At 45.5% G+C, this 16,625-nt stretch overlaps 1 protein-coding gene across 2 annotated transcripts in view; it reads right to left on the bottom strand.

Annotated features, from left to right (window-relative positions):
- The window catches only part of NR3C2 (nuclear receptor subfamily 3 group C member 2), a 222,757-nt gene extending 211,536 nt beyond the window's left edge, over positions 1 to 11,221 (bottom strand). The window contains exons 1-2 of one of the 2 annotated variants that reach the window (XM_062573876.1): positions 10,692 to 11,221; positions 3,905 to 5,666 (exon numbers count right to left, since the gene is read on the bottom strand). In XM_062573876.1, the coding sequence (XP_062429860.1) occupies positions 3,905 to 5,664 (1,760 nt within the window). In that variant the 5' untranslated portion in view covers positions 5,665 to 5,666; positions 10,692 to 11,221. Of the gene's footprint in view, positions 1 to 3,904; positions 5,667 to 8,637; positions 8,864 to 10,691 lie in introns of those variants that run through there. The other variant, XM_062573877.1, reaches the window with a different exon arrangement.
- Positions 11,222 to 16,625: the final 5,404 nt, after the last annotated feature.

Here is a 16,625-nt window from a genome sequence, read left to right as displayed (position 1 = left end):
TTAGTTAGTTTATAAACCATTATTCCTTAGAAATGTCATTCACTGGGGGGAGGGGGAGAGGAAAGAAATCTATACACAGACACACAGGTATGATTCACCCTATTAAAAATAAAACTTAAAATCCTTCAGAGAAAAAGACATGCTCTTCATGCAAATTAGCATAAGAAAAACTTAAGGGAGTAAGGGAATGTGTTTTTGCTTCAGAGACTCCGGTTCTCAAATACTAAGTTGCAACATTATAAAAAGTTACCAGTACCTTAAAAAGACAGACTGTATAAGTCAAATAAAAAGTAACTGAAGGAGGAAAAGAAAATACTCTAGCTGACAGTGGGTTCTAGGGCCAGTCAGTACAGTAGCAAGGCATTTTAAATACCTATACTTAGTTTATGAGACACTATCAGCAAGCATAAGTCATGAAAGCCCCAATTTAATAAAACTTGACATCCATAGAAAAAAAAAATAATTCTTTACAGTAATAGTCTCAATATTCTCAAGATGAAACTTCTTCATTCCTGGCAGCACCCAATACTTTTCACCATATAAACTGTAAACTAGAAGCAGATTAAGGTATAACATCAAGTTTCAGAAAATAACTCTGCCAAAAAAAATATATATATATGAGATATATGGAAGAGAAGATTTAGGATATCCTAACTTTCTGTTGCAGATTTTGAAGGGCTAATCATATACTTTAAAAGTTTCCAAAACATCTGACTCCTGATATGATTGACTTATGTCAGGAAAAAAGCATTTGAATGAATGATGATTTGGCTTGGATGCAAAGTGTTCAGAGATGCAATCCTGACGACATGAAGGAAGACTTTTTTACTCCAACACTATATTGACATGGGATGGTTGAAACCCACCTCAAGATGTTGAGTCTAACATAGCTTTAAACTATGTTTGGCTTATCACAACACCTTGGAACATGAACAAACTTATGTATGCTTTCTGTGTTTTAGCTAGAATGTGACAAACAAACAAAGACAAATGTAAAGTTGAATTTGACACTCATTAGCAAGAATGAGCTTCCGCATGTATGACATCCATTTCGAAATTTCTCTACTTGATGAGGCAAGTCATAAAGACTTAACATAGGATATCTGCTCTCTTCAAAGAGTGATTTATTTCTTTGGTGCAAACAATCACTTTCTTTGCGATTATTTCTATGAAAACAATCCATAGTAGCAAATACAAAGAAAACCAAATGATGTTCTCTATATAATTCTACAAACTATTTCTTACTCTTACTTAAATGCATCTGAAAGTTTACTTGCCTTTCAAATCTGCAAAACTAAAATGACTTCTACAAAAAAAAATATTTTGAAATTTTTAAGGGTTTAGCATAGTTCTCCAGCTGTACCTGTTAACACAAAGCCATTATCAAGCAAATTAACAGCAACATTTATTTAAATAATAGGGCTGAGTTACAGATTTGAAACGATGACACATGTCCTAATCTGAAATACAGCTCAGGATGTCTGAAATGTTGCAACCTTGCAGATCTCCATCATCTAAACAGGATTCCACAGATGTGCAGCAATAGCTCTCAGCACTGAAAATTTCAGTGTCTGGATCACAGAAAGAGCTGCACTCACCTGCATATCTAAAACACATGCGCTTAAACAAAGATGGAAAAGTACAGTTATACTAAGTCGTATGACGCATCTGCCCTATGAGGAACGGCTGTGCGAGCTGGGCCTCTTTAGACCCGGGAAGAGAAGACCGAGGGAGGATCTTACCTGAAGGGAGGGTGTCAAGGGGACAGGGACAAACTCTTTTCAGTTGTCCCATGGGACAGGACAAGAGGCAATGGGCAGAAATTGAAGCACAGGAAGTTCCGCCTGAAGGTGAGGGGGAATTTCTTCCCTGTGAGAGTGACGGAGCTTTGGAACAGGTTGTCCAGAGAGGTAGTGGAGTCTCCTTCTCTGGAGATCTTCAAGGCTTGCCTGGATGCAACCCTTTCTAACATGCTCTAGGTGACCCTGCTGAGTGGGGAGGTTGGACTAGATGATCTCCAGAGGTCCCTTCCAACCTTACTGATTCTATAATTCTGTGACACCGTTTATCCATTTATTGATTTAGAGGCAAGCAGATGAAAAGAGCTATCACAAACTAGTATCAGGTCAGAAGATATTGTTTCAAAAGCCTTATAAGAAACTGTCATTAAAAAGTATGTATTAATAACCATGCTCCTACCAATATTTCCCATTTACTATGCCTATCCCTGTAACAGATGACAACCTCAATTCAGTGTGAGCAGTACCAACTCATACAAGAGCTCTCACGGATGGCAGCAGCTACTTGCACAAGTAACAATGCTCAAAACAAAGTCTGTAAAATATTGGTTCTTCATCTTCAGACATTTCATCAGTCTTTTTTTGAGCTTTTTATGCTATACAAATAACACAATTTATGAAAATTTCATCAGGTAAAATAGTAAAAAGAAGTGGCGGCTTCATTTTCCTCAATCCAGGAAATATTTTTTAAGCAAATGTGGCTCATAATAAACACCCAGCTACATGCCATGTTTAGCATGAAGATGGGATAAAGGCATTTCAAGTTCAAAAAGACATACTTTTAAAGTGCATTCTTCATAGATTGTATTTGATATAGCTCAATCAAAAGTGAAATGTGACCTGGAAAACTGTAAGGTGAATGCAGAGATACTGGTCATGTTTTGTCATGTTTCCATGTTTCCTCTATCTGTCTGAATATAAAATGAAAATATTTAAGTCTTTTTTTTCCTCCTATGAACTCTAGATAGACTATTTTCCACCTTCAAAAGCACCATTACTTCACAGTCTGTTTTTCAATGCAATACTATTTTTTCTGAAATCTTCTGAACCGTACAGATATGGAAGCAGCTATTTTGTTCAGACATACATCCTCCTCCCCCTTCTCCAAGAATAAGGTAGAAGTTGCATTCATTGAGGACAGTCATGTATCTTCTGATAAGAACAAATCTTTTGATAAGAACAAAAGACTTGGAAAAAGTAAATGCAAATTCTGTTATCGGCCATTTCACTGAGCTTTAATAAAAAAATCTTGGTGAGTCACTGACACATGAAGAGGTTATGTAAGTATTGTAACTCAGTCATGTTTTCAGATACATTTAATAATTTTTAATATCGATTACAAAACTAGATAGTTTATGAAAGTGTCTTATATAAAATACACGAACATCCATTTGTTGAAGAAGTGCACGCTTCCATGAATTGGACAAGAAACACAAATTCAAATGACACTGGCACATTTCTCTTTCACCAAAAGTGAGGAGATCAGATCATCCATTTATCCCTTTCAAATGCATCAAGTTTTAACAGCCTTCCTCCTTCTGGAGGCATTTTTCTATATATACAAACCAAATGTTCCTACAGTTAAAATACAGAAATAATATGTTGCCACAGGCTTGTGAAGTTTAGCTTTTAAACTTAACCAGTTGAAGCCTGGTACAAACTTTTAACCATGCATCCTTACAAAAATAGATTTCTGACATTATCATTTTCTTATACTCATTTCAACATTTCATCTGAGGTACAACACTTTGAAGCACCAGCTAAGAAAGAATATCCATTATTGTACACTCGAGAGCAATTTTACTAAGCTCTTGTTATGGGAAAAACAATATTTATAGCAGTAAGAACTCATAAACATACTAAAGCTACACTATCAAATCTAATAACAATAGAATATAGTATGTTCTTTTTAAATATTAAAGTGAGCATTTTGTTTTTATTAAAAGCAGAATAAAATATAGCAAGGAAGAAGTCAGCAACTCAAATGACAAGAATTGAAATGCAAACATAAAGAGCTATGCACCAGCTTGAGAAACACCAAGCCATCCCCCATTTTAACTCACTCTTCGCTTACGTAATATGAAAGAAGTAATTTGTCTGCTCACCTTGACACATTTTCTGGAATGTATTCTAGAACTGGATACCCATCATTTCTTCTGGATGCCAACTCCGAATGAGATTTCCATGTCTCCACGAGTGTACTGACTGGAGGAAACGAGCTCAAGTGCTGAAAGGTCTGCTCTCTAGCAACAGGCCGCGACAAGGATATCGTGCCTTGGGCACCAATCCTGTAGTGAAATGACTGTCCACCTGAATTTACACCAACAATGGCAGAGGATGGTATACTGTTTTCTTGATAATAGCTGCCGTCGTCAGGCTCCTGTTTAATTCCCACAGGCAAGCCTGGATTTGGAAAACCACTACCTTCACAATTTCCATCAAATGAAGAAACAGGTGGTCCTAAAATCCCAGAAAGAGAATAGTAGTCTTTGTCATCCATAAAAGAAAAATACGAGCCATCTGTAAATGGAAAAGGATTTACTGTTTGATTCCCTTTAAAAGAGGCACCAGAACAGGGATGTTTACCTGATTCTTGTTTTACTGGTACTGAAAATGGGGAATCAGAATTTATTTTACTGTTTTCTCCAATACATGCACTACCGAACGAACCGTCTGGTTCGGGTTTTATAAACTGAACAAGGTTCATCTGACTGTTGTTTGAGATGGCATTCTCCATTTCCTCCATTTTAGGAAATGTGATTTCTTGAGCACCTTTTTCTTTTGTTTCTGGACTAGGAACAGTGTCTTGGTTTCTGCTAGGTCCAGCAGGTGTGCCAGAAGCAGGAAATCCTAGAGAATTGTTTACAGGGCTACAGATAGAAGATCCCACAGTGCTAACAGCTGGACTAGAACGAGTGGACCTGTTATTGGCATTGGAAGGGCTGGCAATAGAGCTTCTTGAGTTCATGTTTGCAGGACTGGACACAGAAGATCTCATAGTTACGTTATTAGGACTTGAGACAGGAGATTTCACACTGCAATGACTGGGAGGACTAGAAATTGGTGATTTCATGCTACTTATAGGACTAGAAAGTGGAGACCCTACATTGCTAACATGTGCAGGACTGTGCAACATGGACCCCCGGTTTTCAATGTTAGGTGAGCAGGACAAGGGAGTTCCCTGGCCTATTGGACTGTGCACTGCAAAATTCCCAAAGTTAGCAGTAGTTGAGGACACAGAGTTAATTCCAGCAGGACTACACACTGAGGAAGTCATATTCTGAGGACTACAGCCTGAAGGACTTTTCTCTTGACACATTATAGGGCTTTTGACAATCGCGTGCATGGCACCACCATTCATAGCGCTTCCAGAGTCCGACATCAAAGACCTCAAGGGCCTGCTGGCGCTGTGGAGGGGAGAAGAACAATGGCCATTCTCTTTGTAGAGCTTCACCAGCTGCTCCACATTCTGATATATCTTTCCTGGGCTCCCTTGATTCTGCTGATCATAGGGATAATCAGCATCTCGTATTGAATCCATATATAAACCCATAGATTCAGCTACAGTTGCTGAGAGTTCTTTCGACTCTGTTTCGGTTTTGATGTCAGAGGGTAAAATACCAGGTGGATTGCTGTCTTGCCGCAGGCAAGTGAGTAGTTCAGGTTTCTCTTTGTTGTTTCCTTGAGCACTGCTGTTTGGAAAAGCGCCGGCAGCACAGCTTACATTTACAATCTCCATATAGTTACTGTCATCAGTCTGTTCTCCAGCACCTAAAGAAGAATACTCCACAGACTGAGAAACTTGACCCCACCGTCTCTCCATATCTAAGCCTTCTGAGTAGCTGTGGTATCCTTTTGTCTCCATAACTAGCAAAGACACATACAAAAAAAATAAAGTTAATATATGACAAAGTGCGACTTCCTAAGGAAATTTCCTAATTTCCTAAGGAAATAAGGCATATCCGCTCATTCTGTCTATCCCCCTGTCTGGCTGCTTGCCAGTCCTGTTTCCCTATCCCATCAATCATTTCTGAACCATTTGCCCAATTCCAACCAAATTTAGAGAAAAGGTTTCACAGATATGACAGTTTTACAAGTTCTGAGAGAAGACTAGTCAGTAGTTAGAAAATACCCGAATTACTGTCTATTCCTACTCCCCCTGAAGGAACAGCTCTACAATGTTGGCACAAAAACTGCCCACCCTCGCTGGCCACAGCCCTGTGGCCAACACCAGCAGTGCTGCATGCTGCCCTGGGCACTCATCCAGGTGGCTGCAAAGAGACATGGAAGGAAAAAAGAAGGTACCAGGCAGGAAGGAACAAGGAAACTAGAGAGGTACTGAAAGGTAGGCATGCTGGTGGTACTCAGGACACAAAATCCATGGAAATTGGACATTGTTCACTCTGTTCCTCCAAAGAACTTGCATTATCATGTTATAAAGATTGCAAAACAAGTAAGAGAGGCTGGTGTGATAAGGGGTCTTCTTTCATTTTTTTTGTTTGTTTGTTTTTGTTTTTTAAATCACCCAGTATAATAAAGGATGCTTTAAAAGAAAGCAGTAGTTCGAAGAGGCTAGGCTCTGACTTGCCCTTGCCCACCTGGAGAGATGTGGAAGGAAGAGGTGAGTGGGGAAAGAAGCAGTAAAAAAGTTGAATGGCAAGCATTTTTGCCATGGAAAAAGGGAATGCAATTAGGTGGGGATGTAGAGGCATTAAATGGATCCATAATTCTGCAAACCTCCATGGCAGCCAATGAAAAAAATACATGAAAGAAAGTAAACTTTGTTCTAAATAAGACCCTAAAAAAACCCTTCTGTTCAGCATGTCACTCACTGTAGGAAGGAAGAAAAATGCATAACCTAGCTTTCATTATTTTGAAAATAGCGTATAGATAACGAAATATGATTTTACTGAATTAGCCTGAAGTATTATTAGCTTATGGTATTACAACTGTAGAAACTCAAATGCAAATGCTTATAATATTTTTTTCCTTTTATAATGTTAGTTGTTCAATAAATATTGAACAGCTCTACAGCTCAATTTAGTGTTTAATCCCTTTATTTAATACAATTTATAAACGTGTAAGCAAAACTAATTTTTTTAAAATCCCCCCAAACTTAAAATGAATGATTTGAATGCTTCTTGCACTTAGAAAGAACTATGGCCCTATGCCTACATTCCTTTAAAGCACAAGTTTTATTAGAATATCATCGTATGTATCAAGTCACATTCCTCTAGCCTAAAATTTTCAGACAGAAGTGACTACTTTCACATAAAGCCACTCCCAGATAATCACTTACCCCTGATTTAAGTGCTGAGCAAGGCTAATTCCTAGAGAAATCAATTGCAGCTGTGAGTGACCAGCACTTCTGAAAACCAGGAAACTTTGCTAAGGCTTAGAATTAGGAAAAAAAATGAATTTCAACCCTCTGAACAGTACAAGCAGATTCCCTATTCCATTTTCAGGCCTAACATTAAACTGTTGCATGGGCCTTGCCTAATCTTTTGTACAATAGTAAATTTCAAACTCCAAGCATAATCAATAGGAAAGCATGCTTTGAAACTTCAGTATTTAAAAACATGTGTTAAATCAAAAGAAAAAAAAAAAAGTTATCTGGTCCTGAACTTCCAGTGAGAGAGAGGTACTGTCTGGTAAATGTATTTGAGAGGATCAAAAAAAATCAGGAGAGAGATTATTCTGTGGCCTGATATAAGTTAGGTTCAAAATGACAAATATCAATTAATCAGAATGCAGCAGCAATGAGATTTCTTGGGAGTGTCAGCTTCTGTCACTTCTAAGTGACAGAAGTGTTTCAGTGGATACTAGAACTGAAATACCATCTCGTGGGTTGCCAATAGCATAAGGATTTTGTTCTGTTTTTCTTTAAGCAGAACTTATTAGAACTTGACTAGCATGTTTATCCGCAGTACCTGCACTCCACACATTGCACAGACATGCCTTTCCACTAAGCTCTAGTAAGTGAATTTGACCGTGTCCTAAAACATACATGGACAACAAAAGCAGAAGACATGCTATGTATCAGAACTGAGACTGCTTGCGTTTGCTGTTTCGTAAAAGGTAGCTTATATTATGAGCTCACTGGTTTCCCCAACCCCTGCAAGAAGCACTTGAACAGTAGCATTTGGGACTTAGATATTTCACCCCTAAACACATCAACAAACACAGTCCTTTGCAGTCCAAGTCTCCAATCAATCAGGCATGAAACTAGTTTCACAGCAACAGTCAAATAAAAATTAAATGGCACCTGGTATCCCTGCAACCAAAAGGTCACCTAGAAACACAAAAATGTGAACTAAATCCAGGTTTATAAAAATCTACATCAATGGCTCAAGTGACCACCCATTTCTTAACTCCTGCTGCCTCTAAATGAATCGTCTTTTAACTTTCATTTGCCTGTGAGCCACTTTGCCAACACAAAACAGCCCCGGAGACCCAAGTTTCATCTTCAAGCGCAATTCTTTTTCTTTTCCCTTGTCCAGGTCGGTGCAGTACGACTTACAGCGAAGGCAGCCTGACAAGGGAAGCCGCCTTTCAGGCTGACACCGGCCAATCTGCCGTGCCAGGCAAAGCGCCCGTGGGGGGACGCGAGGGCCCCCTCAGCAGCAGCGGTGCAGCCCGCAGCTCGGGGGGCCGCACGCCGCCTCGGAGCAAGGCCAGCGGCGCACACGCTCGTCCCTCCGTTCGCCACACGTTACGTGGGGCACCACCGTGCAGAAAGCACTGCTCCGCTCCCTCACAGGCTCTTCTCCTACTTTTCCTGGGGCAAAATCTGGATTATTACTCATGAAAACACGCAGCCGGTGCGTAGCCCTCTTACCTGCGCACCTCCATTTGGGGTCACTCCAAAGAAGGATTCCCGACAACGGGAAACACGTTTTACCCTCCAGCTGACACACCTGGCGGCCGCGTCAGCCCTCACAGAGTGCCTCCGCACCGGTAAACGCCGTATCTCCCCCTCGCCCGTCTTCCCCCCGGGCTTCCTTCACGACCGGCCGGCGGGCAGCCGCGAGCGCAGGGCGCCGGGAGCCCGCGGCCGAGGGCGGCTCGCGCCGCCGGCCGAAGCCCTCCGCGAGCCGCCACCAACGGCCGCAACGGCCGCGCGGAACGCCGCGAGCGCCCTCCGCCCAGGCGCCGCGCTCCCCCCCTCACGGCAGCCGGACGCCGACGGAGCGAGCCTCCGTTATCCCCCCGGGTGGAGGCGAGGGGGCGTTTCGGGGGAGCGAACGGGCGGCGGGAGCGCGGCCCCCCGCCCGCTTCGCCCCGAGGCCGCCGCTCCCGCCCCGCATCCAGCCGGGGCCGGGGCCGGGCGCGCGGCCCCGCGGTACCTGTTGCGGCGGGGCGCGCCGCCGCGGCGCTGCGCCCCCCGCCCTGCCCCCGCGAGAGGGGGCGGGCGGCGGCGGCAGCGCGGGGACCCCCGGGCCGCCCGCGGCGCGCTGCGCGCTGCGCCGCCCGCTGACACGGAGCGGCGCCCAGGAGGGGACGGGGACGGCGGGGACGGCGGGGGGGGGGGGGCGGGAAGGTGCCAAGTCCTTTTAAAAACATGTCACATGCCCAGATAAAGTTCAAGTTTACGTCCCGCCCGCCGCCCGCCCTGATTGGCGGGCGCGCCGCGGAGCGCCGAGCGGCCGCGGCCAGGCGGGCCGCCCATTGGCTGCGGCGCGCCGTCACTCACCGGCCGGGCGACATGACTGATACAAAGTTGCTGCGACACAGGCTGGGAAACGGCATCTCCTTAAAGCGGCAGCGGCCGCCGCGGCCCGCGCAGCGCCCGCGCAGCGCCGCCGCCGCCGCCTCGGCGGCCGCGGGGGGCCCGAGCCCCGCCGGCCGCGGGGGGCGCGGAGCCCCGGCCGCCCCGCCCTCCCCCCTCCCGCCCGGGGGTCACCCGGCGGCGGGGCCGGGCCGCGGCGTCCGGCGCTGCCCGCGGCGGGGGGCTCGGCGCTCCCGCCGCGCTGAATTTCCGCGTTTAAGCGGAGCATGAATATGCATGTTATCAATGCGGTAATGATTAAAAAAAAAAAGGGAGGGGGGAAGGCAAGGCAAGGCGGCGGAGCGCGCTAAGGTTCAAGGACTCGTCCTCTGCTTGCTGCCGGGCTGATTTCATTTTATTGCGACTGGTGCACCCGTCAGGGCGGCCGCGGGGCTGCCCCCCGCGCCGGCTCCGCTTCCCCCCGCTCCGAGTCGGGGGCGGCTGGTGGGGGCAGCGGGACTGCCCGCGGCACTCACGGGCGGCGGCGGCGGGGGGGGGGGGGGACACGCTGCATCTCGCTCCGCTTTTTTTCTTTTTGTTTGTTTGTTTCTGAAGTTCCAAAATGCCCCTTTTTCAACGAGGGGGGGAGAGAAGAAGAAGAAGGGAAAAAAAAAAAAAAAAGACGCCGAGCAAAAACTTTCACCCGCGCCGCTCCCAACTCGCTCCATAAATAACCCCCGAGCCCTCGGCTTCCCACCGGCGGCAATGACGCACGCTCCCGCCCGGCACCGCCGCCGCCGCCGCGCGGGCCCCTGCGCGGGCTGCGGGCGCCCGCCGCGCTCCGCGGCCCCCCGCGCACCGCCGCCCGCCGCCGCCCGGCCCGCGGCGAGCGCGCCCAGCACCCCCGGGGTCTGGCTGTCACGTACCCCTCGCGTTTTGCCCCGTTCTGCCAAATATTAGCGACCCGCGACCCGCGACCCCCGCCCCGGCAGGCAGCGGCCGAGGAGGCGGCGGCACCCCCCGGCGCCGCCGACGGACGTGTCCTTTTTGCTAAGTTTCTCGCTGATGCGGACGGGACCGGCGGCGACCCGGCTCCGCCGGCCGGGCGGCGAGCCCCCTGCGCGCCCCGGCCCGCCCGCCGCCGCGCCGCTCCGCGCCCCGCGCAGTTGCCGCGCTGCACTCACCTCCCCTACGACATGGTGGAGCGGCGGCAGGAGGCTCGGCCCCCAGCTACTGCGAGCAAACCATCCGGGAGCCCCACCGCCACCAGCGCCGAGAGAATTAGGGGGAGAGGAGGGGAGGAAAAAAAAAAAAAAAAAAAAAAAAGTATGCGGAGGAAATACTAGGCTCGACGTCGGGCACCGGGGCAGGGCTTTCGCGGCGGGGTCCCCGGCAGGGGCTGCGGCGGCGGCGCGGTGCGCTCGGCGCGGCTCCCGCTGACAGCTCCCACCATGGACGCCTAGGTGGGTGGGTGTTCCCCGCGTGTCACACCCGCGCCCGCCGCCGGAGGGGAGCGGGGGGTGGGCCCAGAGCCGCGGGGGGGGGGTAATTAAAAAAAAAAAAAAAAGAAAAAAAAGAGGTGGGCGAGGGAGAGAAAGAGACACCCTCAAAAAAAAAAAAAAAACTTATGTCATTCCAGGTAAAACTCCCATCTGCGCCACCAAGGAAGAAGAGGGAGGAGAGAGTGGCGAGGGTGTAAACTTTTTACCTCCCCCCCCCCCCCCCCGGTGCTGGCCAGCCCCTCGCAGCGCCCGGCGGCCGCGCCGTCCCCGCCGCCCTCCTTCCTTCCCGGCGCGGCTCGGCGCGGCGCCGCGGGGTTTCTCACGCGCGGAGGCCGCCGCCGCCGCCGGCCGCGGTTCCTGGTTCGCGGAGCCGCCGGAGGAAGGGAAGGAGGGCGGCGGGAGGGAGGGAGCGAGCGAGCGAGCGAGCGAGCGAGGGAGGGAGGGAGGCGGCGGCGGCGGGGGAGGAGTATCCCCGCGCTCCCGGGCGGAGCGTCTCTGCCGGCGCTGGCGGCGGCGGAGCCCCCCCCGCCTCCCGGCCCGCTCGGCCCCGCCGGCGCCGAAACTCCCCCGCGGGGGCTCCCCCGAGTCCCCCCCCAGCCCGCCCCACGGCGGCACTGCGGCACCGCCCGCCCCCCCCCCCCCCCCACGCCGGACACGGGGGAACCGGCCCTAGCGCTGCCGCTGGGTTCAAATCAATATTTCAGTCGTGGCTAAGAGCCTTTAAAGCTGATTATTTTCAAGTTCGGGGCATTGAATAGCTTTTTATTCCGACGCCTTGATAATCATGACGATGATGATGAAAAAAATGAGGCGTTGGAGGGAAGGAGAGCTGGCCGTGCTTCAGTACGCTCGGTGAGGTTTGCCGCCCGCAAGCAGGGTGTTTTACCTGTGCCAAAGCCGGTACCCGGCTGGGGCCTTGGCAAAGACGAGTCTTTATCAGCTGCTGTTTGCATCCGTCAAAGTTTGTGGGTAACTTGGTAAATGTTAAACAGGGAAGTGTAAAGTGCTGGTTAAGGCCAGACTTTGAGATAACAGCACATTCAATAGCTTAATTTCACAATTAGTTTGCTATATTATTGGAAACAAATCATATACCACTGTGCCTACACTAGGGCTCTATTTTTAGCCAATAATGTAGCTAAAACGGAGGAGTTATAATACACTGAGATGTATTATAACTTAGAATGTGAACAGTTCTGTTCTCTCGCTTTTTACTCATTTTGTGTCATGCATCTGGTTTGGAATATGGATAATTTATCCTCCACCAGCTACAATGGGCGGGTTAGAAGCTGGAATTCCAAAGCAGAGGAAAGTCCCATGTTCCGTGCTGGGTTACTCTGCAAGTAACCCAGCAAATCACAATAACACGGAAAGCGTCCAAGCGCGGCGGCTGTTCTATCAATAACTGCCGTACCGAACGCAAGAATTTCACGTTAATTTATAAATAACGCTGTATTTGGCCGATTGGCTGCATTTCTTTTGTCTTACTCTTCCTGCTATTTTTTGATTCCCGGGGCAGAGGTGTAAATAAAAAAAAGGTGTCTGAAATGTCTGGAGGTAGTCTCAGCTTTAGCATTGCATCCTTAAAAGAAAAGAAAAAGAGAGAAACATAATTTGACAGAATGTATCTATCTCCTGTCTTAATACCAAACGTTTGATTTTTCCCCCCATGGTGTTACACATAGAGATGGCTGCTGGAGGAATAAAGCACCCTTCCCAGTGCATGCAAGATGCTCACAGATTCTCCACAAATTCAGGAGAAACCTCATTTGTTTTCTGCTTGTGGTTCACAGGAGCACTTAGCTTTTTAGTGGTTGACACCAGATCTATTTTTAGCAGCATTTTAACAGCTGTCACTAACAACTACGATCTCATCTTGAACGAGAAAGGGGGATTATCTCTTTTATTTAAAAAATCAAACTACATAATTGTGAGGTTATAAAACCCAATTTGGATTCCTATCTGTGAAGAGAAAAGGCTATCTTTTGTGATTGTGCTGATGCCATAAAAAAGACCTGTCGCGGGCTCGGCAAGATGATGAATAGAATTTGCAAGGTTTGGAAGGAATGCCATCCAAACGCATACAAACATATGCAACACATTTTCCAGTTCTGTTAAATGGGGTCCTGCTACTGCCTTCTGCAGCTGTGCAGCGGCAGGGGAAACCACAACGTGTTTAGCTGTAGTTTTCCAAGTAGGTCAACGGGAGTAGTGGGGACACCTCAGACGAGAAATTCTCTTCCCTTGCATTAGATTTTATAGGAGAGGTTAACTCATGTCAGACACATGACACTGAAAGCAGCAGACAGACAAGTGTAAGCCACTCCATAGCAGATGTCATCTCTGCTCCTAAAGATAGTGGTAAATTTGCTATGGATAATGCATTACAAAACAAGATAGCGCTGCAACCCTGCAAGGGTCAAATTTTACCTCCTCCCAGGCTCACTGCAATGAGTGAATTTATATTAGGGGCTGCAGGAGCAGCAATGTAGTGTAAAAACAGCCTACTGTACTGTCTTACTTAGAGGTCATGTGCCCTATTTTGAGAACTGAACCAAAGCGGATGAAGTTTTGAGTCGGTTCCAACTAAGGCAGCTGGGCATTTCCCACTTCACTCTGGCTCAAACATAGGAAAGCATGTAATCACATGTTCAAATGTATTATTCCTTTAACTGTTATTATTCACCATAGGTTGATTTTTTTTTTGCCATTTGGCCCACATATTTTTGAATGTTTGATATTTAAAGTTGATTGATAGTTACTTTTCAGAAGACCATTGCTAACTTGAAATAACATTGGGCATGATACAATAACGTTTACTTTCTCCGTTCAACAGGTGCAAGGCTTCAAAGAGAGGACTCTACAGTATTCCCTAATGCACTGATTATTTTCATTAAAAACTTGATTTCCTGAGCCATGATGAAAGTCTTTAGAATTCTTTACAAGTCCTGGAAAAAGTAAGTAAACATGTTTTCTATATGGCATGTTTATGTCCTGCTAGACATCAATATTTAATCTGATTTAGTCTTATTTTGAACAATTTTATTATCTAATTATAGATAAATATTTTAGCCGAGCAACAGTACATGTTCCCTTTTAGCCTAGATTCTTTCTTTTGTTTCTTTTTTTTTTCTTCTTTTCTAATGCTCCTTAATGGTCCATGTTGTAACTGTGGTTGAACCACATCTAAGTATAGTACAATTGCATTTCTAATGCATATTGGCATTAGCAACCAATTGCTTGTGTGAAGGGCCAAGACATGCATTTGAAAACACAGATTTCCAGCACATTTCAAATCACAGTTTTTAATGGTGATTAGTGCTAGTAGTTTCATCTGGTTCAAAATGAAAACTTCTTGCAAAGGATTATATGTTTTGAATAACAGGTCTTGTTGACAACGGTAGGGTGAACGAAGCACAAGTAATAACACATAGGCAATACTCAGTATTTTTTGTAGCTTTAATACTATCTTAAAACAATCTACTTACCTTGTTTATATTCAACTTCTAGCTTGTTTACTATTTGTACTATTACTTGAGAGAAAATGTAACTTATAAAAAGCAGAATGTTAAAAAAATTGTCATCACTGTAGAACCAAGGCTTAACTCAGTATTAATGAATTCCAAAGAATAGAAGGTAGTGGCAGCTAGCTGCATCTTCATATTTATCTACTATCTACTGGCATTTTTACAGTATCAAATGGTAACTCATACTGTAATCTGATTAACATTTTCTAGTAACCATAATACTACTGCACCTATGCCAAAAATCAGACATAGTGCTTAAGAGCAGTAAAAATCAGAGAGCAAAGAACACCCTCCAGCACTTAATAAACATATCAAATGCAAATTGGAGGAAATTATTTAATCACTCTATAGGCTAGTTAATTTTGATAATTATTCAAAGTTCTAGTAAAAATATGTAGTGTGGAACAAGTTAGTACCAAGATTGCCAAGACATCAAGGTCATGAGTAAAATTTGAGGGTTACTGTAAAGAGGAATTTACTTTTTTGATTAAATGAAGGTGCAGGTTTAAATCTCTTATGGGAAAAGCAGAATTCTTACGTAATTTTACAGATTCTGCCATAATCCTGAAATTACATGCTCTCAGATATTATGCAGTAAGAGATTGTTTGTTATTAGGCTGCGTGATCACCTTAGTTTAGAGACTTCAAATACCTTTGTTTTCTAAATTTTTAAAAATCTTCATTTCCTGGAAAAGAGAAATTTCTGATGGGATCTCCCCAAAGTGTACAGTGAAGAGTCTGAAGAGAGGTTTGATTGGGGAAGGAATGTGTTTGCCACCAGGTACACCAGTCTGGTGTTCTAAGAAGGTGATGTCTTGGCTCTGAAGATGAAGGTCGTACTGGAATTTATATGGCCTAAACTAAGTATCTAGTGACTGAAGTATCTAGTGACTAATTTTCTCCAAAATGTTCCCCCTACACCCTCCAATGCTTAGCCCACAAGCGATGAGGAGGCTCCAGCATGATAGAAATTTGACACATTTGGTGGGTTTGTCTCTAACAGTCCCAAACACGTGCAAATAAGCAGAGTGGTTCACGCCCGAGAGTAGATATCCTTGCCGACTCAGCTGTGTGGCTACAGTTTGTTACCTTTCATGCGACTCTAAATGACACTTGCTAAGCTTGGTTTCAAAAAAAGATGCTGTCAGTGTACCAATACAATCCCGGCTTCTGCAATATGCGGCTACCACACGGGTGCTTTTCTTCAGAGCTCTGGAAAGAAGCGCAGCGCTATCCCCATTTTAGTGACAGGGAGTGGAGAGCAGGGAGGCTGAAGGATTCACCTAAGGCCACTGAAGATGTCCGTCACAAAGTTGGGTGCTGAACGCAGGCTTCCCAAATCCCAGTTCACTGCTTCCAAGCACAAGAGCGGATTTCCTTTTCACCAGTCGCTTTTGCAAGGTTGCTGTGTGAGCATGAACGACGTGTAGTTAAAACACATTTGGTTGTTGTCTGGAGAAGGCAAAAATGCCATGGTTTGCTTGAATGTATATATTATTCAAATGAATTAAAAAGAAAAACATATTGTTGGGTTTTTTTATTGTGTGGATTAGCGGCAGCCACTAAAGATTCGGGTTACCTTGCCTGCTCGAGCCTGGTCAGAAGAGCCACATTCCATGAATGTGCAAGAATTTCTGGCATGAATTCTTGTACATGCACATTTACATTTTGGCTTCTGTGCATGCTGTTCTTGTGTTCAGCACTTTGAACTCTGCTTTTCATGAGTAATTCTGACAACAAAAATCAGTCTCTCATATATACATAGACAGCAAGCACAAAAGAGGCAGGAACATGGCCAAATGAAAGTAATTTAAAATGCTTTTCTTTATTTATTTATTTCACATTCCATTCTCAGCTCTGGCCAGACAGTCACAAAGTAGAAATTACGTATCCCTCTCAAGATTTCTAAAGGACAATTAACCAAGACCAAAGGAAATCTTGCTTAGTTGAGAGTCTGAGTTAGTCCAGGGCAGTGGATGATGGAGGGTTTAGCAAACAGATAGTGTTCTTCTACCTTGTCTCCATTATGCTCTGTATGAATGAGTTAAAATTGAAAAATGGAGCCTATCAAAAATATTTTATGTTTGAC

The sequence above is a fragment of the Rhea pennata genome, chromosome 4 (genome assembly GCF_028389875.1).
Source record: "Rhea pennata isolate bPtePen1 chromosome 4, bPtePen1.pri, whole genome shotgun sequence".
Classification (NCBI taxonomy): domain Eukaryota; kingdom Metazoa; phylum Chordata; class Aves; order Rheiformes; family Rheidae; genus Rhea; species Rhea pennata.
The sequence above is the reverse complement of the archived record's forward strand: the minus strand, read 5'-3'. Positions and strand labels throughout refer to the sequence as shown.